Genomic DNA, 22,212 nt, shown 5'->3' with positions numbered 1-22,212 from the left:
AAATATATCAAACTTATGTCTGGTTGAATGAATTCCGTCGTCTTTGCATGAATTGTGTCCGGTTTATCGTACGGTGATAGCTTGTCCCGGTCGGCATATGGACATTTGGTAGCTGAGATCAAGCATCTTATGGTACTTCATGAGTTTATTCCACAGAAAATTAAGCATGAGCAAAATAGGGTAGCAGATCGATTGGTTTTGTATAGTCGTATTGAGAGTGTGATTGCGGTATGGCTACATCGTGGACCACCGTGTATAGAGGAACTTTTGCCTCTCAATTGTAACCCTATTCTTATGGAATAAAACTCTTTACCCTCGCAAAAAAATGTGTCTGAGGTTTATTTGTATTGCGGGCATACGCTTGCGACGAGCGTTGGATGGGTGACTCCCGTATCATTGTCCACGGACGGGCCCGAACGCGTCCGCGGACAAATGCTATGTCCGTTTTATGAGTCAGTGTTGGAGATGCCCTGACTTGACACCCCTCAAATAGTTTTAGGACTTACTTCCTCCGTTCCTAAATATTTGTCTTTCTAGAGATTTTAACAAGTGACTACATACGGAGCAAAATGAGTGAATCTACACTCTAAAATATGTCTATATACATCCGTATGTGGTAGTTCATTTGAAATCTCTAAAAAGACAAATATTTAAAAACAGAGGGAGTATGTTGTACTTTACTTCCAATTTATATGTGAAGGAATCCGAAAAAAAGGTAAATGAGGCAATCGTAGCTCCGCAGGACTCCTATAGTAGTTTAGCAAACGAACTCTTGCGAGAGTCCTATCTAGGTCGTCGCAAAAAAAGAATAAAAAAAGGAGAGGAAAGAAAGAGTCCTATCTAGGTACGTGCTGCCAAATAAGTTTTAGAGTCCAGCAAAAGGGCAAAAGATACTACTATACATATTGGCCCAATGCTGGTTTCTAGGGCTTAAGCAGAAAATAGCCACCCAATGCTTGCCTATAAATACACGGCAGGTCAAGAGCACCACCAATCCGTGCATATCTCATCGGCAGTTGGAGGAAGGGCAAACCCTCGTTGATGCAAAGCCAATCTACAATTACGAGTTCAATTGAGGTATGAGCCAAACTAGCATGTCTGGTCTCAAATTTCACTAGATTTGTTTGCTTCGATCTGTTTTGTTCCATGAATGCACATGTCTGGTCTCAAATTTCACTAGATTTTGCCAATTAGATTATCTCTCTCTCTCTTTCTCTCTTTCTCTCTTTCCCCAAGAAAGTCTCTCTTTCTCTCCAAGAAAGTCAATTAGATCTGCAAATTGCGACTTTGTCGCATGCCGGATCCGGATGAATCGCCTTCTCCTATATGTCAGGCGTCAAACATCAGATCCAATCTTTGTCGGATGGACATGATGTCTAGTTGTCGCGTTCACATTTAACTCAACTTTACTTTCTCATCGTTTTCTTTGAGCACTCCCCGACAATGATGATGGTCAGGATTCTTCTTATGACTTACTCGCGCGCACTTTGCCTAGTGGAAGGTCGGATGTCATGCGGAGCGGGTACCCTAAGATTGCGACAATGTCATTCCTCGTATATGCCTGACATCCAGGCTCCATCGGGTTTTAGACGTGGATCCAGGTTGCAACTATTTTAATTGATGCTTCATTGGTTCCTTTATGTAAGGTGTATTATTTTCGGCACGGTGATCAAGGCACATAATTATAGAGAAGTTAGGATGAAATTACCCTTGGCAAATTTGTTGGTTAGTGGCAATGAAATCATTTAGTACAGGAAAGTAAAAGATACATGCAATCGGGAGAGAGATACTTTTCTTCTTTCCCTACAAGAGATACAGAGAATCGGGAGAGAGATACTTTCCTTTTAAAGGGCTAAAAAGGGATTATGAGAAACTTGAACAAATGCATATTATATTATGAAATTTTATATAAATAAAATACACCTTATAAAGGAACGGAGAGAGTATTGTGTTGCTTGGGTCTAAACTTACATTTAGGCTTTAATACTTCCTCCGATTCATATTATTGGTCGCTGATTTAGTATTTCCTCCGATCCATATTAATTCTCGCTGATTTAGTATTTCCTCTGATCCATATTAATAGTTGTTGATTTAGTACAACTTTGTATTAAATAAGCAACAATTAATATGGATCGAAGGGAGTAGTACTATATTATCTTTCATGCAAGAGAATAAGAGTTAAGAGCCGGTAGAGAGGGCTGGACAATCCACCAAGACATCAATAGTCTAAGCAGAAGAAGTGTAGTACGATTGTGTCCAAGTTATTGTTTTTCTTGTTTGTTATCAGATCTAAGATGTGTTTTGGGTGTCTTTTTGTTCTAAAAAGTCAGACAATGAGAGTGAAGTTAGAAGTCACTAGGTCGTCGAAGCGGTAGCGTGTTAGAAGTCATTTATCCATTTTTTTCTTTCTTCTTTTTGATAATGTCTTTTCCATGAGGGATTTGCACACAATAGGTGCATTAATCGCCTTATTTATACTCCCTCCGTTCCTAAATATAAGTTTTTGGAGAAATTTCACTATAGACCACATACGAAGCAAAATGAGTGAATCTATATTCTAAAATGCATCTAGATACATCCGTATGTGGTTCATAGTGTAATCTCTACAAAGACTTATATTTAGAAACAGAGGGAGTAGTAGATTAACTTGCAGTTCAAGCCACCCGGATTTATGCCTTAATTTAAGGAGCCTGTTTGCCTTATTTTCCTTACCTTGCCCGCCATCAGCTCTGTTTCCGCGGGGGCTGCTTTTTTCCTTTCTGTATCGATCTCCTAATTTATTTGCTGCCTATTTCACATCCTAGTAGTTCTTTTTATTCCCTGCTTCTTCCGATCCACCTGATCGCTTGCACCTTTTACCCTCTTTGAACTAGTTTCCCTGAACTCAGTTTCCACTACTGTAATTTCTTCCGCTTCTCCATTGGCTTTTGTGTCCACTTGCACTTCGTCTCCTAGTGCATGGATTGGCATCTACTCCCTCTGTTTCATAATATAAGAGCGTTTTTGACACTACACTAATTTAAAAATGCTCTTATATTATGGGACGGAGGGAGTACATGTAAGTATGACTATGGTGCGTGTCATAGCATTAGGTTTAACGATGATTGAGTAGTCTTTCTTGTGTTTTGGCTCCATTATAATATGTGTTTAAAATCACCTATTCTTGGGCCAAGACACGAGAACCTTTGACCAAATGACATGTCTTTGTTTGGATTTAACAAATGACATGATATTGTGTCACTGACGTGTAGGGTCCGGGCCCTTGTGTCATTTGGTCACTCTTTTTCTTGGGTAATAGTGTACCTGGCAATATGAGTTAGTAGTATTATGTTTGAACTACATGGTGGAATTTGTCTTTTTAGTTTCTTGAGGTGTGGTCTGAATTTGATGTGAAATTTTGACATGGTATATGCGTGTTGTATGAATTTTGTCAAATTTTTTTTCTATTTTTAAGCGAACTTTGTCTTTTAAAATTCATCGAATTGTGGATAGAATTTGGATATGATTTTTTGTGGCATTCTATATACTATTGTATCAATGCCGTCAACTTCTATAGTTTAGTGGTCATTAATCCCAACTCAAAACAAACAAACCAATTTTGTCATGGAGAAGCTATATGTCAAATCAATGATTTTTTTGGTGCAACTACTGATTTTTTTCATAGCCCTTGGATCGGAAGCAGTTGCTCGACCCACATACCGACTTTTTTTTTCTTGCAACTAGTAAACTTTTCTGTAACCCTTGGCTCCGCAAGCAGATGCTTGACCCACCTGTTGACTTTTTTCTTGCGACTAGTCAATTTTTGGGTAGCCCTCGGCTTCGGAAGCAGTTGCTTGGCCCACATGCCATCTTTTTTTCTTGCAACCAGTGAACTTTTCCGTAGCCTTTGGCTCCGGAAATAATTACTTGGCCTGCATGCTGTTTTTTTTCTTTCAACCAGTGAACTTTTTGCTTGGCACACATACCGCCTCTTTTTCTTAGTGTACTTTCCGTAGCCCTTGGCTTTGGAAGCAGTTGCTTGGCCCGAATTTTTCTTTTCTTCCAACCAGTGAATTTTTCCGTACCCCTTGGCCCGCATGATGATTTTTTTTCTTCCAACCAGTGAACTTTTCGGCAGCCCTTGGCTCGGGAAGCAGTTGCTTGGCCCGCATGTCGACTTTTTCTTTCTTCCAACCAGTGAACTTTTTGATAGCCCTTGGCTCCGGAAGCAATTGCTTGGCCCACATGCCGACTTTTTTTTTCTTTGAAGCAATGAACTTTTTTGTAGCCCTTGCTCTGGAAGTAGTTGTTTGGCCCGCACGTTGATTTTTTTCCTTCCAATTAGTGGACTTTTTCCGTAGTCCAGGATGTAGTTGCTTCGCCCACATGCCGACTTCTTTTTGGTGCTAGTGATTTTTTCTGTAGCCTTTGGACCCGAAAGCAGTTGCTTGGCCCACATGCCCATGCTGAAGTCAGGGGTCATGTGGGTTAGAGGATCCCAATTCCTTAGATCTAGATCTCAATCTTAACATCACAAACACACCAACTATATATACTTATGCACTAGTAAACCTAGCCCCACCATTCTCGACCCCCTCCCCCTCCCAAATCTCCGGCGGCGTGCCGACAGCTCCATCACCACATCTTTATTCCTGTCGCACGGCCGTTGACCCACTCTTCACAACCTAATTGCTCTCCATTCTTCCTCGACGATCAACCTAGGCCCCCGCTAGGTGAATTTGGCCCCGATTCGACACAAGAGACATCGAGGAAGGCTGAGTTTACAGGGGGCAAAGCAGAACACAAAGGTGAGAAACCAAATCTAATCAATTTGTGGGTGGCAAATTCATCTTTTTCCGTGTGTGTGCCTCCTACGGATACATAGGCTAAACAAAAGAAAAATTCCATTATCATGTTAAAAATTTCTTGAAGAAAAATCTATGTTTTTAAAGAGTATCCACGGTGGGAAAGCTCTTCTTGTTCTTGAGACACGCCATGGGGGTGGCGTGGCAGAGCACAGTGCCTTCCCTAGATATATAATATCCCCTCCGCTAGATTGCGCGAGCAGCGGCTGGTGCCGTGGCCGCCGATTCCAGAGTATCTTCCGCCGGATCCATGTTGGTTCATCTTCCCCAGCTCATTTCTTTGTTCCCCCCATTGCGAGTAACCACACCGTTCATTTCACTCTGCAGAAGAGGAGAAGACGGGAGGTACTCTTGCCGCTTGAAGAATAATACTTCTTTTATTGCCTCACTACTATAATCTCCCGGTATATCTTCCACCTCCGCCGCTTTACCTTCCGGTTCTCATCACGGATACGCCGCCGAGGAGTCTCAGGTAACCTCCCTTCTCCGTCCTCTTCCTCCTCCCTGCGATTTGCTCCGGATTCGGACAGATCCGTTCTTGTGGTCCGGCTCCTGTTTAGATTCGGATTTACAGCTTGCCCGGTGATGCTGTGGGCTAGAGCTGGTGGCAGAGCTAGCTGGCTGTCGGACTGGGAAACTTTGTTGTTGATGGATGTGTTGGAATCGTGGAGGTGGGGGTCTCCACCCAATTTGGGGAAGAAATATCTAGGTGTGGAGAGGGGAACCCATGCTATTGGGGGGATAACAAAGGGATGGGGAAATTTTGTAACTTGGGTAATCGCAATGTTTGTCGATCCGGTCACCGGCCTGCGGGGAAGGCAAGATCTTTCTATAGGCTCCCCTTGAATAAGGAACCCTAGATCTACGCCGCAAGATGCGCCTGTGTGGCCCGTGCCTCAGATTTATCCGTCGCACAATGGCGTGCCCAGGTCGTGTCCCGACCACTCGAATTGCTTCGAAACTTGTACATTTGAATTTGTGTCAAATATGTGTATAGGATTATAGTTGGCCTTGTTATCAGCGGATCATAAGGTGTTGGAGTCAAACACCTGTAATTGGACCTATAATGTACTCCCTCCGTGCCAAAATAAGTGTCTCAACTTTGTTCTAACTTTAGTACAAATTTGTCCTGAAATTCAGACACTTATTTTGGGATAGAGGGAGTATAAAGGAACCATGGGGTAACAAAATAGAAACATGACACAAGGTCATGAGCGGGGTTGTATGGTCACCGTGGCAAGGGTGTCCAAACCGGCCATGGCGGGTGGTTGGAGACACTGATGAAGCCTTGGTGAGTTTCCTCGTCGGTTGTGTTATGTCGATTTAATGCACCGGGAGGAGCACCCGAGCAAGGGCTCCTAGAAATATAGGATTCGGCCCAACTCCGTCATCAAACATCGTCTTGCCATTGTCTACTCTTTGGAAATCCAATGTCTATTTACCGACATATTTGTTATACACTATGTTCACCGAGGCGCGTGCTAGTAGTATCCGCATAATTGGTAAGGCTTTTACGGATTCGAGAGGGGGGCAAATGAAACTAGAAAAGAGTCAAGGGGCTTTTCTAGCGTATTATGTTTGTTTTCTACTTCTACTTCAGTCATAAGCCCAAGAAATATGTCCTTGCAAATCGTTGGTTGACAAACGGTAATCTTCTAGTTAATTAAATCCTATAAAACTGCAATAGTTAGGACCATGAGAGAAGCTTGGGATTCTTCTAGAGGGCAATAGTATGAGTTGCTAAAAAAATGCAAGGTGGAAATATCCAATTCCTCGTACTCCTCATGAAATTGGTTAGATTTTCTCTTTGTCTTCATCAAATTGATCTCTCTTGTTGTGGTTACTTCGCCGGTCTTCTAGCTACATGGTGTACCAAGTCAAAATGTTGTGACTATTTTATTACATCTTTCGACTTTATAGTGATACAATATTTTCCTTGAAAAAAATGATTTAATGCTTCCTTATCCTTATTGAAGAGCTTGTGGGGCGCCGCAGGAGGGAAGGTTTCAAATTTGTTTTATGCCCAAGGATATTTGAAGTTGTGCTTGTTAAGAACTAGGCTCTTGCAGCCTCTCTATATCCAATTCTACTACTGAGTTCCTTGGCCCAAACATTTTTGTGTCCAAGACTGTGGTAGAGACGGTCTCATTCTTTTTACGGGAGAATATATGACTTTAAAATCTATGAAGAACACCTTTTTATGTCAGAAGGAGAAATCAAAGTCATCAGTAAATTTTTTGGATTTATCCTCAAGCTCGAGTTCGCCAGTTGTCGATGGTGTTTGTTTTGTTCCTACTTCAGAAGATGATCACCATTTGTATAAACGGAGGAGGACGGACCAGAAATGTGATTTTGTTCCGACAAATGCAAATGGAAATAAGAGTAGGAGTACAAACAGAAATGCGATCAAGAGTACAACAGATGGAAATGCGAGGAAAAGTACAACCAGAAGTTCTGCAACTTTTGAAGATATTTCGCCCCCGGTCCAAAAATTTGGGAAAGCACTTATTGTTCCTTCAGATGGAGAAGTTTTAAAATCTGAAACAAGCATTGTTGAATATACAAAAAAATATAAAGATACCGCAGAAGCTTCTAAGAGAAGTTCTTGGAAAAACTCATCGGTGTCACTTTCTACTGTGGATGATAGGAAGTCAATATCCATATCAAGCAGGCCATCTTATATAAAGCACAAGATAGAGGATTCCAGGGAGTCTGATACAGAATCACTTATGGAGTTAACATCAAGGGAGGTTTGCATATCCTTGCTCGAAAGGGATATAGTTCTCATCGAAAAATCAGAGCTCAGCAGCACATCAACTACATTAACCCATGATGATAATGAAAGCAACACTTTATTTGCATGCAAGAGTTGTGGGTCTTTTGAAGATCCATGCCGCATGTTAATATGTGATCGTTGTGAAGAAGCATTCCACTTGCTTTGCTGCCACCGTCGCATCAAGAAAATACCAGATAATGATTGGTATTGCCTGGATTGTTCAAGGAAGAAACCTAAGAGGCAGCGTGAGATGTTGTCGAGTACAAAAGGATCAGCCAAGCATATTCAAAGACCTCTCCAAGTTCTTGGCTCAAAAGGAGATATGTTGACGAATGCTGAACCATATGAAACTCAAGTAAGGATTGGTAGAGACTTCCAAGCAGAAGTTCCAGAATGGTCCGGTCCAATTTCTGGGTATGCTCACTCTTGATCAAATTTTACTTTAAGCCTGTCATTGCTACTGGGACAGGAGTAGCAGCTTCAACTTGAGGAGCAATTTCGATTCATGAAAAATTGTGATTTACGTGGGAAGTGTTATCTTTCCCATGGGTACTAAGCATCATCTAATGAAAGGCTGTTGGTCCAGTCAAGATTCTCCAACTTTATCTTTTGTTTACTAAAATTCCATGATATATATAAATAAACAATAACCAAGACTGTAAATCCTAAAATTGCATTTAAATTGTATGCCCTACTTCAGTTGTATATTTATTGTTTCTTCTTGCAACTTTGCATTATCAAATAAAATTTCTAATAGTAACTCCATCTATGCAGCAGTGATGACTATTTTGTTGAACCTGCTGAACTTGATGCCACTGAAATGCCAAATCTGAGTGTAGGTCTCCGCACACTCTGGACCTGTTTAATGATAATTGATAAAAAGATTTCCTTATTGATTATTTTCAGCCATGCATTTTGACATTCTGTGCTTTAGTTGCAGTTGTCACTAAGGCGTGAGGACAAGAAAACCAGCATTGGTAACTGGATTCAGTGCCAAGAAGTCTTGGACACAGGTGCTATTTGCGGCAAGTGGCGGAGGTAACACAGGTCACCCTAATTTCTTTCAATGTTTCTGTCAGTTATGGATTGGTCCATGAGGGCTTGGTTTACCCTCTTGTTGTGTTAGAAGGCTCTTCTGTTTTCTGTGTTTTTGTTAACATCTACTCTCTCCTTTCCCAGTTATAAGATGTTCTAACTTTTTCTGAATCGGATGTATGTAGACGCGTTTTAGTGTGTTTGTTCACTCATTTCAGTCTGTATCTAGTCCATATTGAAATATCCAAAACATCTTATAATTAGGAACGGAGGTAATATCGTTAAGATATGCATTCATGTTTTCATTACCCCATGGGAATGTTTGCAGGGCACCACTTTTTGTTGTTCAGTCGAGCGATTGGGATTGTTCATGTTCAGTTCTTTGGGATCCAATTCGTGCTGATTGTGCTGTTCCGCAGGTTTGTTTCTGTTATATAGTTGCCTCTTTTTTGTGTGCCCTTGTGGGATGTACATGGTTGTCTTGCTTTATGTCATAACCATACACTTTACATGTTGACTGCATTCGGCTAGTCAAGCTCTTCACAAATGATGGTTGGTTATGTTTATATTATTTCTTGACCTCCGTTGTTCAATCTTTTGGATGTATTAAGCATGTGCAAGTATATTTCATTATTTTCATGCATGCATCTATTTGAAGTCGTGTTGAAACCACTCTGTAATAGTTTTTGCACCATTCAGTAATAATTAAAAGCACAATAGAAAACTGACATCTAGATTATCCTGTCCATTGTAGGAATTGGGTACCGCTGAAGTGCTTCAGCAACTGAAGTACATAAATAAGGTATGTTCATCTGATCTTTGAACGTGATTACACCACCAAATCTTTGCATGAGGTTCTTGGGTCTTATTACCCCTACTTTGCATGATAAGCAGTTCTTGGGTGTTTTTCCGATATCATGACCTGTTAGCAAAGAATTTGATTTCCACATGCCTCCAGATTTACAAGATTGATTTTGGCAAAACTAGTTTTTACCATCCCACAGGATGACAGATGATTTGAAACAAACATTCCAGCTACCAACTTATAGTTTTCCATACTCCAAAAGTATCGTCCAAAGAAAACCAAACACAGGCCTCATGCAAGATTGCCTGATCGTCATAGTTTTGCTCCACTGGCCTGTCTTTCACTGTTTGAATTCGAGCTGATCGATTCTTATCTCTGCAGCTGAAGCTGCGTCTGGACAGTTATAAGAAGAAACGCTGAAAGCTCTACAACCGCCAGAAGTGAGTCGTGCATTTCCTGATACAACTCAGCACTTACTTTACCCTACTGCTCTATGCATGAAATTTGATGGATCTATTTATCATCTTGTACCAGGATTTTGTCGGCAAAGAAACCTGCAGAGAGGGAAATCGCCGCACCAGTCCCAGCCCCAGTCCCTCCTTCGCTGTACCGCTGATGGTTGAATCTCTAGCTCAGTTATCCCCAGTTGGCCTTGGAATGAGGAGAGGTTCTGTGGTGTCGCCTCCGAACATCTAGTTCTTCCTCCCAGCAATGTCTCCTTGCTTTGAAGCAAATGATCTTGCTGGTCGAGCATTAGAAGCGAGATTTTTTTTCTGTTCTTTTAGTGAGATGTAGAACTTGAAGGCTCCGTGACCGTCAGGCGAGTCTAGAGCCTTTGTCGCCTGGAGTGAAATCGTGATGGAATTTGTGTTTGACCCTGAACAGCAGGGGAGCCCCTGTCGAGTTTATTGATGCACTGATTGAATGGAAGAATCATTATGCATCACATTTGTTTGTTTATCGTGTGAATTATTGCATGCCGCAACTTGTCGAAAAGGAGAAGAATCTCAACCAGGCAGCCCAGGCTGCCAGCTTCATCCCAGCTCAGTTTTGTATTGGTTTAGAGTCTAAAGATTCACAGAAGAAATCAAGCAAGCAAACATTATTTTTGTTGTTTTCAAGTTTGAAACGTTCATCAGGATCGTTTGCTGCTTTACCAATGGTTTGTCGCAGTTTTAGTTATTGATCTTGTTGAATTGAATTGTTCCGGGACCGGCGACCATTTTGGTTTGTTTGTTTGATGATTTCAGATATATGATTACGACTAGGTTATATGATTACCAATGGTTAAAGAAGTCCCAAATGAAGATGCAGATTTATTTGTAGATCTTTTAGACCAATATTCTGTAGGTAAGAAAGTCTTTTAGACGAATATTTTGTAGGTAAGAAATGGAAAAGGTGCCGTTAGTACAGGCAAAAAAATAAAAAGAATTTTGTGTCTGTCAGACAACCACTGGGCCACCCTGTTCAGGCGTGGAAAAGGTGCCGTTAGTACAGGCAAAAAAATAAAAAGAATTGTGTCTGTCAGACAACCACTGGGCCACCCTGTTCAGGCGTCAGCCAGGCAGGAACGATCATCTACAGCCGTATGATCCATCCATCAGATGAACCCTGGCCGTTAATCACGCTCTGGCCCAGTGGTCAGAATGCATCAACCAGACTGAAGTGCTTGCCTCCTTATTGGTAAAGGATGCAGCGGTACGAGCCTATAGAACAGATCCTGTTCAAGTAAGGTCGTGCAACCATTCGCAGCACCCCACATTATAAACCGGTTCGGCGCGCTGTAAACTTCCGAGGTGGGACTAATGTATGGCAAGCAACGCTGAAGCGCAGCGCAGCGCCTGGGGGATGAGAAGGGCTCGTGTGGGTCTCGGCCCGTGAAGCTGGGCTGGAGAATGAACGGAGCCCAGCCCATCTAAGAAACAGCCGTCGTCTCGTCTGGACTCCAGGGAGCTCCGCCGATCTTGCAGCAGCAATGGCCGGAGCAGGAGAAGATGACGACGAAGTAGCTCCTCCCCCTCCCTAGCCCAGCAAGTAAGCAGCAGTATGGGCGTTCCTGAGTAGATCGGTCAAGTGCGAAATCCCTTCCCCCCTTGACCTGCCGTTCCTCCCTCCCTGCAGCCCATGGGCGACGCGGCGGCGGAGCACCACCACGGCGTCGGCGACGAGCCGTCCTTCCGGATGGAGAACCTTCCTGGGTAACTGCCATTCCGCCGGTCGCTCTCTTCACATTCTTCTCCTCACATGACAGGAGGGGGAAATAATATTATTACCCTAAGATCCAACCACTGCGTGAAAATTAGTCTTTTGATGTGATTCCTGGGGTGTTCCCCACGGATCTGAACCTTTGGGGCAAACAAAAAAAATCTGGTGTTTTATGGGGTTGTTGCCTGGGGCAGGGGCAGGGAGCTTAGGTTATGGCCCAATCCATGTCTTTTACTTTTTCAGTGAGCCTCAGTTTTAAGGTTTATTGCTCAAGTTGTTTGCTACACCAACAGGGAGGGTATCGGCTTGCTTGAGTTGCTAGAGAAAGGAAAATAATTGAATTACTTGCTGCCGAATGAGCGTATACACTACACACTTCTTCCTTGGATAAAAGGCGCAACGGCCACCTAATTTCGTTACTGAAATTGTTTCGATTTCGGTACCACAGGTTCCACAATGCAAACCAGGCTCCACAAGCCGCGGCCTAACAACAGCGTTGGAACGGCCAGAAGCACAACTAAGAATTGACACTGAGAAAACTAGTAGCAAAACTAAAGGCTTCATCAGGACACCACAGACTGGCACCTTTCTTCCGGTCTTCTGACCACCGGCCTACTACAGGAAGTAATTCAACGATTTTCCTTTGTCGAATGTGTTTCTTGTGTTCGTTCTTCTGGAAGCCAGCTCATAATTTCATCGGTCAGACAGATTGGAAAAGCCACAGTAGTAGGACCCCTAGGAAGAATACCTCAAAAACATGCTTCATTCCCCGTTTTCCAAATAGCCCAAATGGACAAGGTCAGGCACGCAACCCCTACTGCCAAATTGCAAAAATCCAAGAGGTACATTAACGATAAGTGAAAGCAGTAACAGAATTACGCCGAAATGGACAATAGACTGCACTCCATGTGTACTTGGCACCACTAAATTGTTGCAAAGAAGACTGCAAAACACCCATTGAAACTACACTGCAAAAAGTTACAATTTGCATCTGGTTTGATTTCTCTTTTGTGCACTTTCAGGTCATTGTGTGTTTTGATTTGAGTAATTAGTGGCTATTACTCGTCTACCAGTTAGTTTTAGTTAAAATTGAACCTGACTAAATATCCAGGCCCTTTGCTGTCACATGAGTTTCAACCTGTTGTGATGTCACTGCTTCCACTTGAAGAGGCTGTGAGGACAAGCATTGTTTCGATGAGTTGGAAAATGCTCTGGACATTCCACTGTAATCTGTGTTTTTATGGCCCAAGTGATCTGGATTTACAACTGATGAATGATCCATTGATGATCTTCTCAAAATAAAACGACCTAAGTTCATTAAGGCTGTAAATTGGCCTATTCAGTGGCATAGTGGGATAGGGATCGATAAGTTCTGCATCAGTTGTGGCTTGCACAAAGAGGACTTTTATAATCTTGACAGGTGGATTCACTTTGCCGCTTCATCGAAAACAAAGATCATAGCTTTTGGTCTGAAGAAAACTTATTCGCCATCCGAAGAAGTTCATCACTTTCCTCTTGAGGCCTTGGGTGTTCAAGGCAGCTCTTCTGTGCAGTCCTTGTCTCTCGCTGCTGTTTCTATAAAGCCACACCCGGTATATGTGGCTTTACAATATTCAGAAGACTTAATCTGGAATGTGTTCAGATATCTGAAGACTTTCCAGGCTTGCTAGCAAACTGTTCGGCACTTGAGGACATAGAGATCACAGAGTAATTTGGTGTCGAGATGGTTGACGAGCAAACTTTCCAGGCTTGCTAGGAAAGTTGTACTAAAGCAGTGACAAATTATATGGGTTTGAGGGAGTAACTAATTTAAGCATACCACACCAACTTGACGAGCTTCAACATTTACTAATTGACAGAATGAATGTCGAGATGGTTGAGTTTCATGTTGCTGATCTTGCTCATTTTGAGTACGAAAGACGAGATTCCTAAACACTTCATGGTTGCTCAAAATTAGTGAAGGCTACAGTAATGTTTAAAGGCAGCAAAGGACTGGCCTGTGTATTCACTCACTGTTTCTGGCAGCGAAGGCTACAATTAGTTCCAATCATTTTGCCAGTGATGATACTAAATGTGCAATCTTATATGCATGGATATGAATAGGTTAGCTGGTGTTTATTTATTTATTCATTCTTGTTTGCGTACATTATAGTCCTGAAACTGGTTTTAGTGTCATGTTATTTGTCCTTGTCATGTTTCAGTTGCAGAAGCTGACAACGAAACCACATGGCATGTTTATGCATTCCAGGCATCTGAGTTGTCCAATTAAGTGTCTTCTCTAGACAGCCAAATGTTGATAATGAAGTTCTTCAGCTTGCCCGCTGCTTGGGTGTTGCACCCCGACTGGAGACGTTGCATTTGGATGTGAGTGCCATTTTATTAGTTTAGATAAACAAATACATGGATCTCAAGTATAATGATGCTGCATGATTGCATCATTCTACAGGAAAGACCTGTGCTTGGACTACTTGCTCCGATTGATCGCAAACTTTGAAATGTAGATGGTATATCTGAACCTTGACGACGTTGGGAGTGATGGAAGGCTCCCATATGCGTCACCATGATCATCTCAAGACGGTCCACATGAGCGTGTTTCGGTGCTACATTGCTCAGGTCAAGCTGGGGTGCTGTATCTTACAGCCAAGGGTTGCGGCCAGTATGTTTCCCATCCAGGATCATGGCGTCGGGTGTGCTGCCCGGGAGGTCAGCAGATGGGCACAGCTACCTCGGAGCGCTTCCATATAAGGTGATCAGAGTCTCAGGTGCCCCTTCACAGTGAGTGAGTAAGCCGATCCTTTGACTGTCCCCATCTGTGTACTATGTGCTGTGACCATGCCATCTTTTTTTTTTCTTTTTTCTTCTTGCTTACAAGAGGTCTATTTGTCCCTGTCAGGTGCCGCTGAAGCTACTACTGACTGCTGAAAGAACTTGAGTGATGAATGCTCAAACAAAGTTTGGGGTCGATTGGGGTCAATCGAGTGCCGATGGAGGCATCATGTAATACTGATGATGGCGGGTCCCGTAAGCCAGTTCGCTGGGTTCTTGAGAGCCTGTCGTGCAAAGAGATAATGATGTCAATGTGATGGTTAAACTGGCTGTGTTTTATTCTTCTGGGGCAAGGATCACACTAAACACGCATCTTAAGTCTGATATATAGAAGGAGCACTGGTGAACCATTTGTCTGGCTGTACTGACTGCCGTTGCAAAAAGTGAATCTGAGCTGTGTGATTGCAAAAAGATTCTGTGGTTGGAGAAGCTAAAAAATGAATCAGATTTGTGACTACAAACACCCTCTGACTACAAATAGATTATGCGGCTAAAGAAGTTAAAAATACATAACTGCAGATTGTTTGTAGGTGCTTCAAAACATAGATTCTGTAAGGAAAATGAGCTAGATTACGTGGGTAAAGAAGTTCGAAAATGAAACTGCAGATTATTTGTAGATGGTTTTGAAGGTGACTACGTTGGTAAGAAGAAAAATGTTGTACACAAGAAAGAAAATAATGTGGGAAAAAAAAGATTTTTATGTCTGTCAGACAACCACCGGGCCACCCTGCACAGGTCTAAGCCAGGCAGGAACGATCCTCTACAGCCGTCGGATCCATCCATCAGATGGATCTGGCCGTTAATCACGCTCGGGCCCAGTGGTCAGAATGCATCAACCAGACTGAAGTGCTTGCCTCCTTATTGGTAAAGGATGCAGCGGTACGAGCCTATAGAACAGATCCTGTTCAAGTAAGGTCGTGCAATGTTTCGCAGCGCCGCGCCTTATAAACCGGTTCCGCTCCCTGTAAACTTCCGAGGTGGGACTAATGTCTGGGATGTAACGCTGCAGCGCAGCGCCTCCCCCTGGCGAGGGATGAGAAGGGCTCGTGTGGGCCTCGGCCCGTAAAGTTGGGCTGGAGAATAAACGGAATCCAGCCCATCTGTCTCTCCCATTGCTTTCCTTTTTCGACTTCACTAACTGCTCCACGGAGCTCCGCCGATCTTACAGCAGCAATGGCCGGAGCAGGAGAAGATGACGGCGAAGTAGCTCTCCTCCTCCTCCCGCTCCCTCCTCTAGGTCAGCAAGCAAGCAGATCGATCGACTGCGAGATCCTTCCCCCTTAACCCGCCGCTCCTCCCTCCCTGCAGCCCACGGACGCCGCAGGGGCGGAGCACCGCCACGGCGTCGGCGACGAGCCTTCCTTTCAGGGTAACCACCATTCCGCGAGTCCCTCTTTTCTCTTTCTTCTCCTTGAACCACAGCAGGGGGAAAAAAATATTTGCTCAAGCATTTCACTGTTACCCTGAGGATCCATTCCAATCAGTGCGTGAAAATTAGTCCTTGATGTGATTCCTGTGGCGTTCCCCACGGATCTGTACCTCTCGGGAAAAGTAATAAATTAAAAATAATTGTGTTTTATGGGGTTTGTTGCCTGGGGCAGGGGCATGGAGCTTAGATTATGGTCCAATCCATGTCTTTTACTTTTTCAGTGAGCCTCACTTTTAAGGCTTATTGCTCAAGTTGTTTGCTAGACTTGCTTGAGTTGTTGGAGAAAGGAAAATCGTTAGAGTTACTTGCTGCCGAATGAGCCTCTACACCACAGACTTCTTCTTTGGATAAAAGGCGCAACTGCCACCTAATTTTGTTACTGAAATCGTTTCGGCTTCGGTAAGACGGTAACACCACATTCGGGTTTTATTATTCAAATCAGACTGCACAAGCCGTGAACTGACAACGCCAGACGCACGGCCAAAAAAAAATTGACACCAAGAAAACTAGCAAACTAAAGGCTTCATCAGGACAGTGCAGACATGACATACATACATCCTGACGCGGTGACGCCCTCAGCCTGCTTCCGGTCTTCTGACCACCGGCCTACTGCAGCCGTGCTGGCTAGAGAAATCTTCAGACGCCACCGGGGACAGCTTGCCGGGCCGCCCGCTGAATGTGCTTCCTGTGTTGGTTCTTCAAGAAGCCAGCTCATGGATTCATAGTAGGATCCCTTGGAAGAGTACCTCAAAAACATGCTTCATTCCTCGTTTCCCAGATAGCCCAAATGAACAAGGTCGGGCACGCAACCCCTACTGCTAAGTTGCAAAATCCAAGAAGTACATTAATGATAAAGTGAAAGTAGTAACAGGATTGCACCGAAATGAACAATAGACTACACTCCACGTGTACTTGGCACCACTACAAAACACCCATTGAAACTACACTAGAAAAAGTTGCAATCTGCATCTGGTCTGATTTCTCTTGCACGTAGTTTCAGGTCATTGTGTGTTTTGATTTGAGTGATTAGTGGCTATCGCTTGCCTACCAGTTAGTTTTAGTTAAAGTTCAGCCCGACTAAAAATTCAGGCTCTTTCTTGTCACAGGAGATTCAACCTGTTGAAGTTGGAAAATGCTCTGGACGTTCCACTGTAATCTGTGTTTTTATGGCCCCAGTGATCTGGATTATCACACTGATGAACAATCCATTGATGATTTTCTCAAATAAAACGAGCTAAGTTCCTTGAGGCATAGTGTGATAGGTATTGATAAGTTATGCATCAGGTGTGGCTTGCACAAAGAGGACTTTGATCATCTTGACAGCTGGATTGGCTTTGCTGCTTCATCAAAAACAAAGCAAAGATCATATCTTTTGACCCGAAGATACTTATTCGCCATCCGAAGAAGTTCATGTTCATCACTTTCGTCTTGAGGCCTTGGGTGTTCAAGGCAGATCTTGTGTGTAGTTCTTGTTTCTCGCTGCTGTTTCTATAAAGCCACACTCAGGTATATATGGATTAAGTATACCACGCTAACTTGACAAACTTCGACATTTACTAATTGACAGAATGAATGTTGAGATGGTTGAGTTTCATGCTGCCGATCTTTGCTCATTTTTAGTAGGAAGGACAAGAGATCCCTATAGTACTTCATGGGTGCTCCAAATTAGAGAAGGCTACGATAATGTTCAGAGGCAGCAATGGACTGGCCCCTGTATTCACTTTAGTTCCAAGCATTTTGCCAGTGAAGATACTAATTGTGCAAGCTTATATACATGGATATGAGCAGGTTACCTGGTGTATTTATTTATTCATTCATTCTTGCTTGCGTACATTATAGTTCTTGATTGAAACTGGGTTTTAAACTCATCTTATTTGCCCTTGTCATGTTTGAGTTGCAGAATCTGACAACACCACCACATGGCACGTTTATGCATTTGAGCCATATGACTTGTCAATTAATTGTCTTCTCTGGACAACCAAATGCCCATAATGGAATTCTTCAACTTGCCCGCTGCTTGGATGTTGCGCCCCGACTGGTGAAGTTGCATTTGGATGTGAGTGCCATTTTATCAGTTTAGATAAACCATTAAGTATACTGCTGCTGCATGATTGCGTCATTCTTCAGGAAAGACCTGTACTAGGACTATTTTGGACCGACTGATCACAAACCTTGAAATGCAGATGGTATATCTGAACCTTGACGACGGTGGGAGTGATGAGGTGATGGAGGAGGAGGAAGTGGTGAATGCTCAAACAAAGTTTGGCGTCGACCGCGCCGATGGTGGTATCGTATATTCATATGTAATACTGATGATGGTGGGTGCTGTAAGCCAGTTCGCCGGGTTTCTTGAGAGTCTGTCGTGCAAAGAGATAATGATGTCAGTGTGATGGTTAAACTCGCTGTGTTTTATTTTTCTGGGGCAACTATCACACTCAACACACATCTTTAAGTCTATGATATATACTCCCTCCGTTCCTAAATATAAGTCTTTCTAGTGATTCCACCAGGTGGACTATATACGGAGTAAAATGAATGAATCTACACTTAAAATGCATCTATATACATCCGTATGTGGTTCATAGTGAAATGTCTACAAAGACTTATATTTAGGAATGGAGGGAGTAGAAGGAACCTGGCTGTACTGACTGTTCTTGCTGTATCATGATTCATGAACCACTTGTCTGGCTCTACCGACAGTCCTTGCTGTATCACGAAGTGAATCACTGATATGTTCAGCTATATGATTGCAAATAGATTATGTGGTAGGAGAAGCTCAAAAATGATTCAGATGTATGACTATATAAATACATTATGTGGCTAAAGAAGTTCGAAAATATAACTGCAGATTATTTCTGATAATACATAGAAGGAAATTCTGTAGGCAAAAAAAATAAAAAGAATTTTTTGTGTCTGTCAGACAACCACTGGATAAATACATTATGTGGCTAAAGAAGTTCGAAAATATAACTGCAGATTATTTCTGATAATACATAGAAGGAAATTCTGTAGGCAAAAAAAATAAAAAGATTTTTTTGTGTCTGTTAGACAACCACTGGATAAATACATTATGTGGCTAAAGAAGTTCGAAAATATAACTGCAGATTATTTCTGATAATACATAGAAGGAAATTCTGTAGGCAAAAAAAATAAAAAGATTTTTTTGTGTCTGTCAGACAACCACTACCACTAGGCCACCCTGGCAGGAACGATCATCTACAGCCGTCGAATCCATCCATCAGATGCATTCCTGGCCGATAATCACGCTCTGGCCCACTTGTCAGAGCGCATCCAGACTGAAGTGCTTGCCTCTAAAGGATGCAGCGGTATGAGCCTATAGAACAGATCCTGTTCAAGTAAGGTCATGCTATCATTTGCAGCACCCCGCCTTATAAACTGGTTCTACTCCCTGTAAACTTCCGAGGTGTGACTAATGTGTGGCAAGCAACGCTGCAGCGCAGCGCTTCCGGTGGGAGACGAGAAGGCCTCGTGGGTCGGCCCGTGAAGTTGCGCTGGAGAATAAACAGAGCCCGGCCCATCTAAGAAATACATGTCTCGCATTGCTTTCCTCTTTTGTTTTCCATCTGTTGCATCGGCTTTATTTTCCTTTTTGTTCAACACATCTGTTAAAATGCTCAGATTAAAAATAAATAAATAACATCTGTTAAAATGCTGCCTTGTCTATCACTGCTCGTATTCTTTTGCTGGTTCTTAATTACTCCTCCGTTCGATATTATTTTAAAAAAAGAGCGGGGTCTATATTATTTGAATTGAAGCTTCTAAATTTTTCAAAAGTTCTCGTCTAGAACGAGAAAAAAATGCCAACGCTGTTACACTGGTTCTGTGCCAAACAAATTTATTTGAACTGAGGCTTCTAAAAATTTCAAAGTTCTAGTCTAGAAAAAAAATGCCAACGCTGTTACACTCGTTTTGTGCATGTGCACACAACACTTAATTTGTAGGTGACCTGTACAAATTCTAGTCAATTTCTACTTTGTTTAAATGAAATCTTTTTTTAAAAATCTTTTTTTGAAATGAACTCTAATCTGTTTTTTTCCAGGAAATTCTAACCAATTTCTATGGAGTTTAGTTGTACAAGTTACCCTGCGAGGTAAATGAGGTAGCATGATGCCGACGATGGCGGCACCGGTCAAGAACAACATCAAATAATTATAACCTTTCTATCCATGGGCATGTAAGCTTTTTGTGATGAAACCACACTGTGGATGGCTTTTTGTGATGAAACCACACCATGGATTTCTTCCTTCGTTCTTTTCATTTGGGATTGGTGGGTATATCCATCGATTAAGAAGAAGATAATTGCCCATTTAATTTTTGAAAAAAAATTAGGAACTGGTACGTTATGCCCATAAGGCAAGGCACCTAGCCGATCTGGCTACCCATAAAGACCACACGCCATCGAAGAGGAGGAACTTTGTCGAGTCATTACCTCTCCTCGAGCAAGCGGCCTTGATTTTATTACAAATGGCCAACAACGGGCCTTCATCGTGGATCTTTCATCAACCCGAAACAATAGTGGAGGCGAACCTGGATGCAGAGATAGATGGATGAATGATCTACCCACACATCCTATGCCAAACAATCGACGAGACACATGGAGGATTAGGTGGCTCCAACTTTGGAAACGGCCTTTCTCACAAGAGAGAGAATCACACCTTCTATCAACAACGTCATATATGGCCATCAAGTTGCCAAGCATTGAACCAACCTTTCACATGGCCAGATATGGCGCCCTATCACTGTCACATTGCGGACCAGAAGCCACCTTGAGCGGGAGCACCCCACCCCATCGAGACAGAGCCTTCAAATCCGCATCGACTGAGCAGCCATCAGTCGGGCATACAACCACAAGACTCTTGATCTTGAGGACCACTTCCTTGAGTTTGACTTCTGCTGCGCCTCACTGATTCACTATGACGCTAGGACTAGTCCCTCTTTAATCGCCGGGGTTAGCTCCATGATCCTGTGGAATTTGGACCCCTTGACCCACAAATACACAATTATGTTACACCAGTAGAAAGACTTCGTAAATGACTCTGCCTCGATTTGAATGTGACATCATGAATGTGCGAAATGATTCATCATTCAAACGCGAAGTTTCCAACTCTTCATGTCATCTCTTACAACTACTAGAAGAGAATGGCAGGCTCTTCCCTTGCCTCGTGGGATATCTAGATAGAAAATAAGGCCTTGTTCGGTAGATCCCGAGCTGTCAACTCCTCTAACTCCACGGCCGCGAAGTGAAGATGAAGAAGTTGGCTGCCAACATAGTGCAAGTTCGAGGGAGTTAGGGAAGCTGATTATCTGGATCTCCCATTTTCATGAGGAGCTAGAGTTGGGATATTTCCACCGCCAAGTGAATCATGTCTTCGTACTGGTTCGAGCGCACCAACCCCAGCCGATGACTTGTCCCCTCCTCCTCCCACCCACACTAGTCATCCCCGACCCTAGATGCCATGAGCACCCGATGACGTGGGGCACCGGCCACCTCCCTTCCCATTCACCGCAACCCAGTCTATACCGCCGCCATCACCCTTTGTCGATGCCCTCCCGGACAGTGTAGGACTTCGCCAGCAGCCTCGACCTCCCTAACCATCGGAGCTCGTCCTCGACATCCCCGACCATTGGAGCACGTCCCCTGCTTTGCTAGCTCGTTCCCCGACCAACAGAGCACCTGCAAGGCCTCGTCTCTTCCGGTAAGAGACGAGCCACATCGAAGGAAATAGGTTGTCAGCCTGAGTAGTTATTGAGTGAGGATCTCTCTTGCTAAATGCTTTTCAACTCCAGTCTTTTATGGTTAAAAGTCGACGCTGGAAGCTGGCATGGATCGTCAAACACGTCCTAAACGTACACTTCAACCTGACTTTTAGTACTCCATCCGTTTCAAAATGTAAAGTGTGTTATTTTTCACAAAGTCAGGATAGTTTTATTTTCGATCAAGTTTATACAACAGATCAAAGCCGGATGGTTTTCCCTCGATTTTTTTATTTACAAAAGATCAATATCTACAACCAGACAAACGAAATATAAAAACACATTTTTGGTGGATCTGACAGTAATTTGGTGGTGCCTGATCAACAAGCATCGTCGGAGTACTCACGGCACAGCAGGCCCCACCCGACTGTTCGTCATCGGCGTCTCCGGCGAATCGGCGGCGCACCCGCCGCCCCCAGAGCTCCAGCTCCAGCTCGCCCCCGACACCTCCGGCCCGATGCCTCCCTCCCTCCCCGCGCGCGTTGTGGGCGCCGAAGTATCCGGCTCCTCCCCTACG

The 22,212-nt window shown here is 43.2% G+C and overlaps 2 protein-coding genes, 2 non-coding genes and 2 pseudogenes across 17 annotated transcripts; 3 read left to right on the top strand and 3 right to left on the bottom strand.

Annotated features, from left to right (window-relative positions):
* Window positions 1–953: 953 nt before the first annotated feature.
* On the top strand, window positions 954–10,406 carry LOC123164526 (uncharacterized). Of its 8 annotated transcripts, none has more exons than XM_044582038.1 (9): window positions 4,601–4,787; window positions 5,172–5,316; window positions 6,840–8,034; window positions 8,395–8,455; window positions 8,555–8,658; window positions 8,984–9,074; window positions 9,410–9,457; window positions 9,842–9,900; window positions 9,995–10,406. In XM_044582038.1, the coding sequence occupies exons 3-8, from the start codon at window positions 7,013–7,015 to the stop codon at window positions 9,878–9,880; spliced, it is 1,365 nt and encodes a 454-aa protein (XP_044437973.1). In that variant the 5' UTR covers window positions 4,601–4,787; window positions 5,172–5,316; window positions 6,840–7,012; the 3' UTR covers window positions 9,881–9,900; window positions 9,995–10,406. The 8 variants fall into 8 exon arrangements, with proteins under 8 accessions (XP_044437972.1, XP_044437973.1, XP_044437970.1 ...); XM_044582035.1 differs by having other exon boundaries at window positions 4,602–4,787; window positions 6,821–8,034; XM_044582041.1 differs by lacking the exon at window positions 4,601–4,787 and adding an exon at window positions 4,803–5,096 and having other exon boundaries at window positions 6,821–8,034; window positions 8,398–8,455; window positions 8,561–8,658.
* A 572-nt stretch (window positions 10,407–10,978) lies between these two features.
* On the bottom strand, window positions 10,979–11,198 carry LOC123171795 (small nucleolar RNA U3). Its single transcript, XR_006485410.1, has one exon. It is a non-coding gene; the product is annotated as a small nucleolar RNA U3 (small nucleolar RNA).
* A 114-nt stretch (window positions 11,199–11,312) lies between these two features.
* On the top strand, window positions 11,313–14,890 carry LOC123166747 (uncharacterized; annotated as a pseudogene).
* Window positions 14,891–15,191: 301 nt separating this feature from the next.
* LOC123171796 (small nucleolar RNA U3) lies at window positions 15,192–15,410 on the bottom strand. The gene has a single exon (XR_006485411.1). It is a non-coding gene; the product is annotated as a small nucleolar RNA U3 (small nucleolar RNA).
* A 149-nt stretch (window positions 15,411–15,559) lies between these two features.
* LOC123170175 (uncharacterized) lies at window positions 15,560–18,835 on the top strand. Of its 7 annotated transcripts, none has more exons than XR_006485070.1 (5): window positions 15,582–15,728; window positions 15,800–15,860; window positions 17,027–17,708; window positions 17,821–17,976; window positions 18,104–18,835. XR_006485070.1 is itself a non-coding variant. In XM_044588004.1 (5 exons), exons 3-5 carry the CDS (start codon window positions 17,604–17,606, stop codon window positions 18,308–18,310), a joined length of 468 nt encoding a protein of 155 aa, XP_044443939.1. In that variant the 5' UTR covers window positions 15,601–15,860; window positions 17,027–17,426; window positions 17,544–17,603; the 3' UTR covers window positions 18,311–18,835. The 7 variants fall into 7 exon arrangements, 4 of the variants coding, with proteins under 4 accessions (XP_044443939.1, XP_044443938.1, XP_044443940.1 ...); XR_006485071.1 differs by having other exon boundaries at window positions 15,597–15,694; XM_044588004.1 differs by having other exon boundaries at window positions 15,601–15,860; window positions 17,027–17,426; window positions 17,544–17,708.
* Window positions 18,836–19,086: 251 nt separating this feature from the next.
* On the bottom strand, window positions 19,087–19,286 carry LOC123171799 (uncharacterized; annotated as a pseudogene).
* Between the last annotated feature and the right edge of the window lie 2,926 nt (window positions 19,287–22,212).

This window comes from Triticum aestivum, chromosome 7D (assembly GCF_018294505.1).
Source record: "Triticum aestivum cultivar Chinese Spring chromosome 7D, IWGSC CS RefSeq v2.1, whole genome shotgun sequence".
Lineage (NCBI taxonomy): Eukaryota > Viridiplantae > Streptophyta > Magnoliopsida > Poales > Poaceae > Triticum > Triticum aestivum.
The sequence above is the reverse complement of the archived record's forward strand: the minus strand, read 5'-3'. Positions and strand labels throughout refer to the sequence as shown.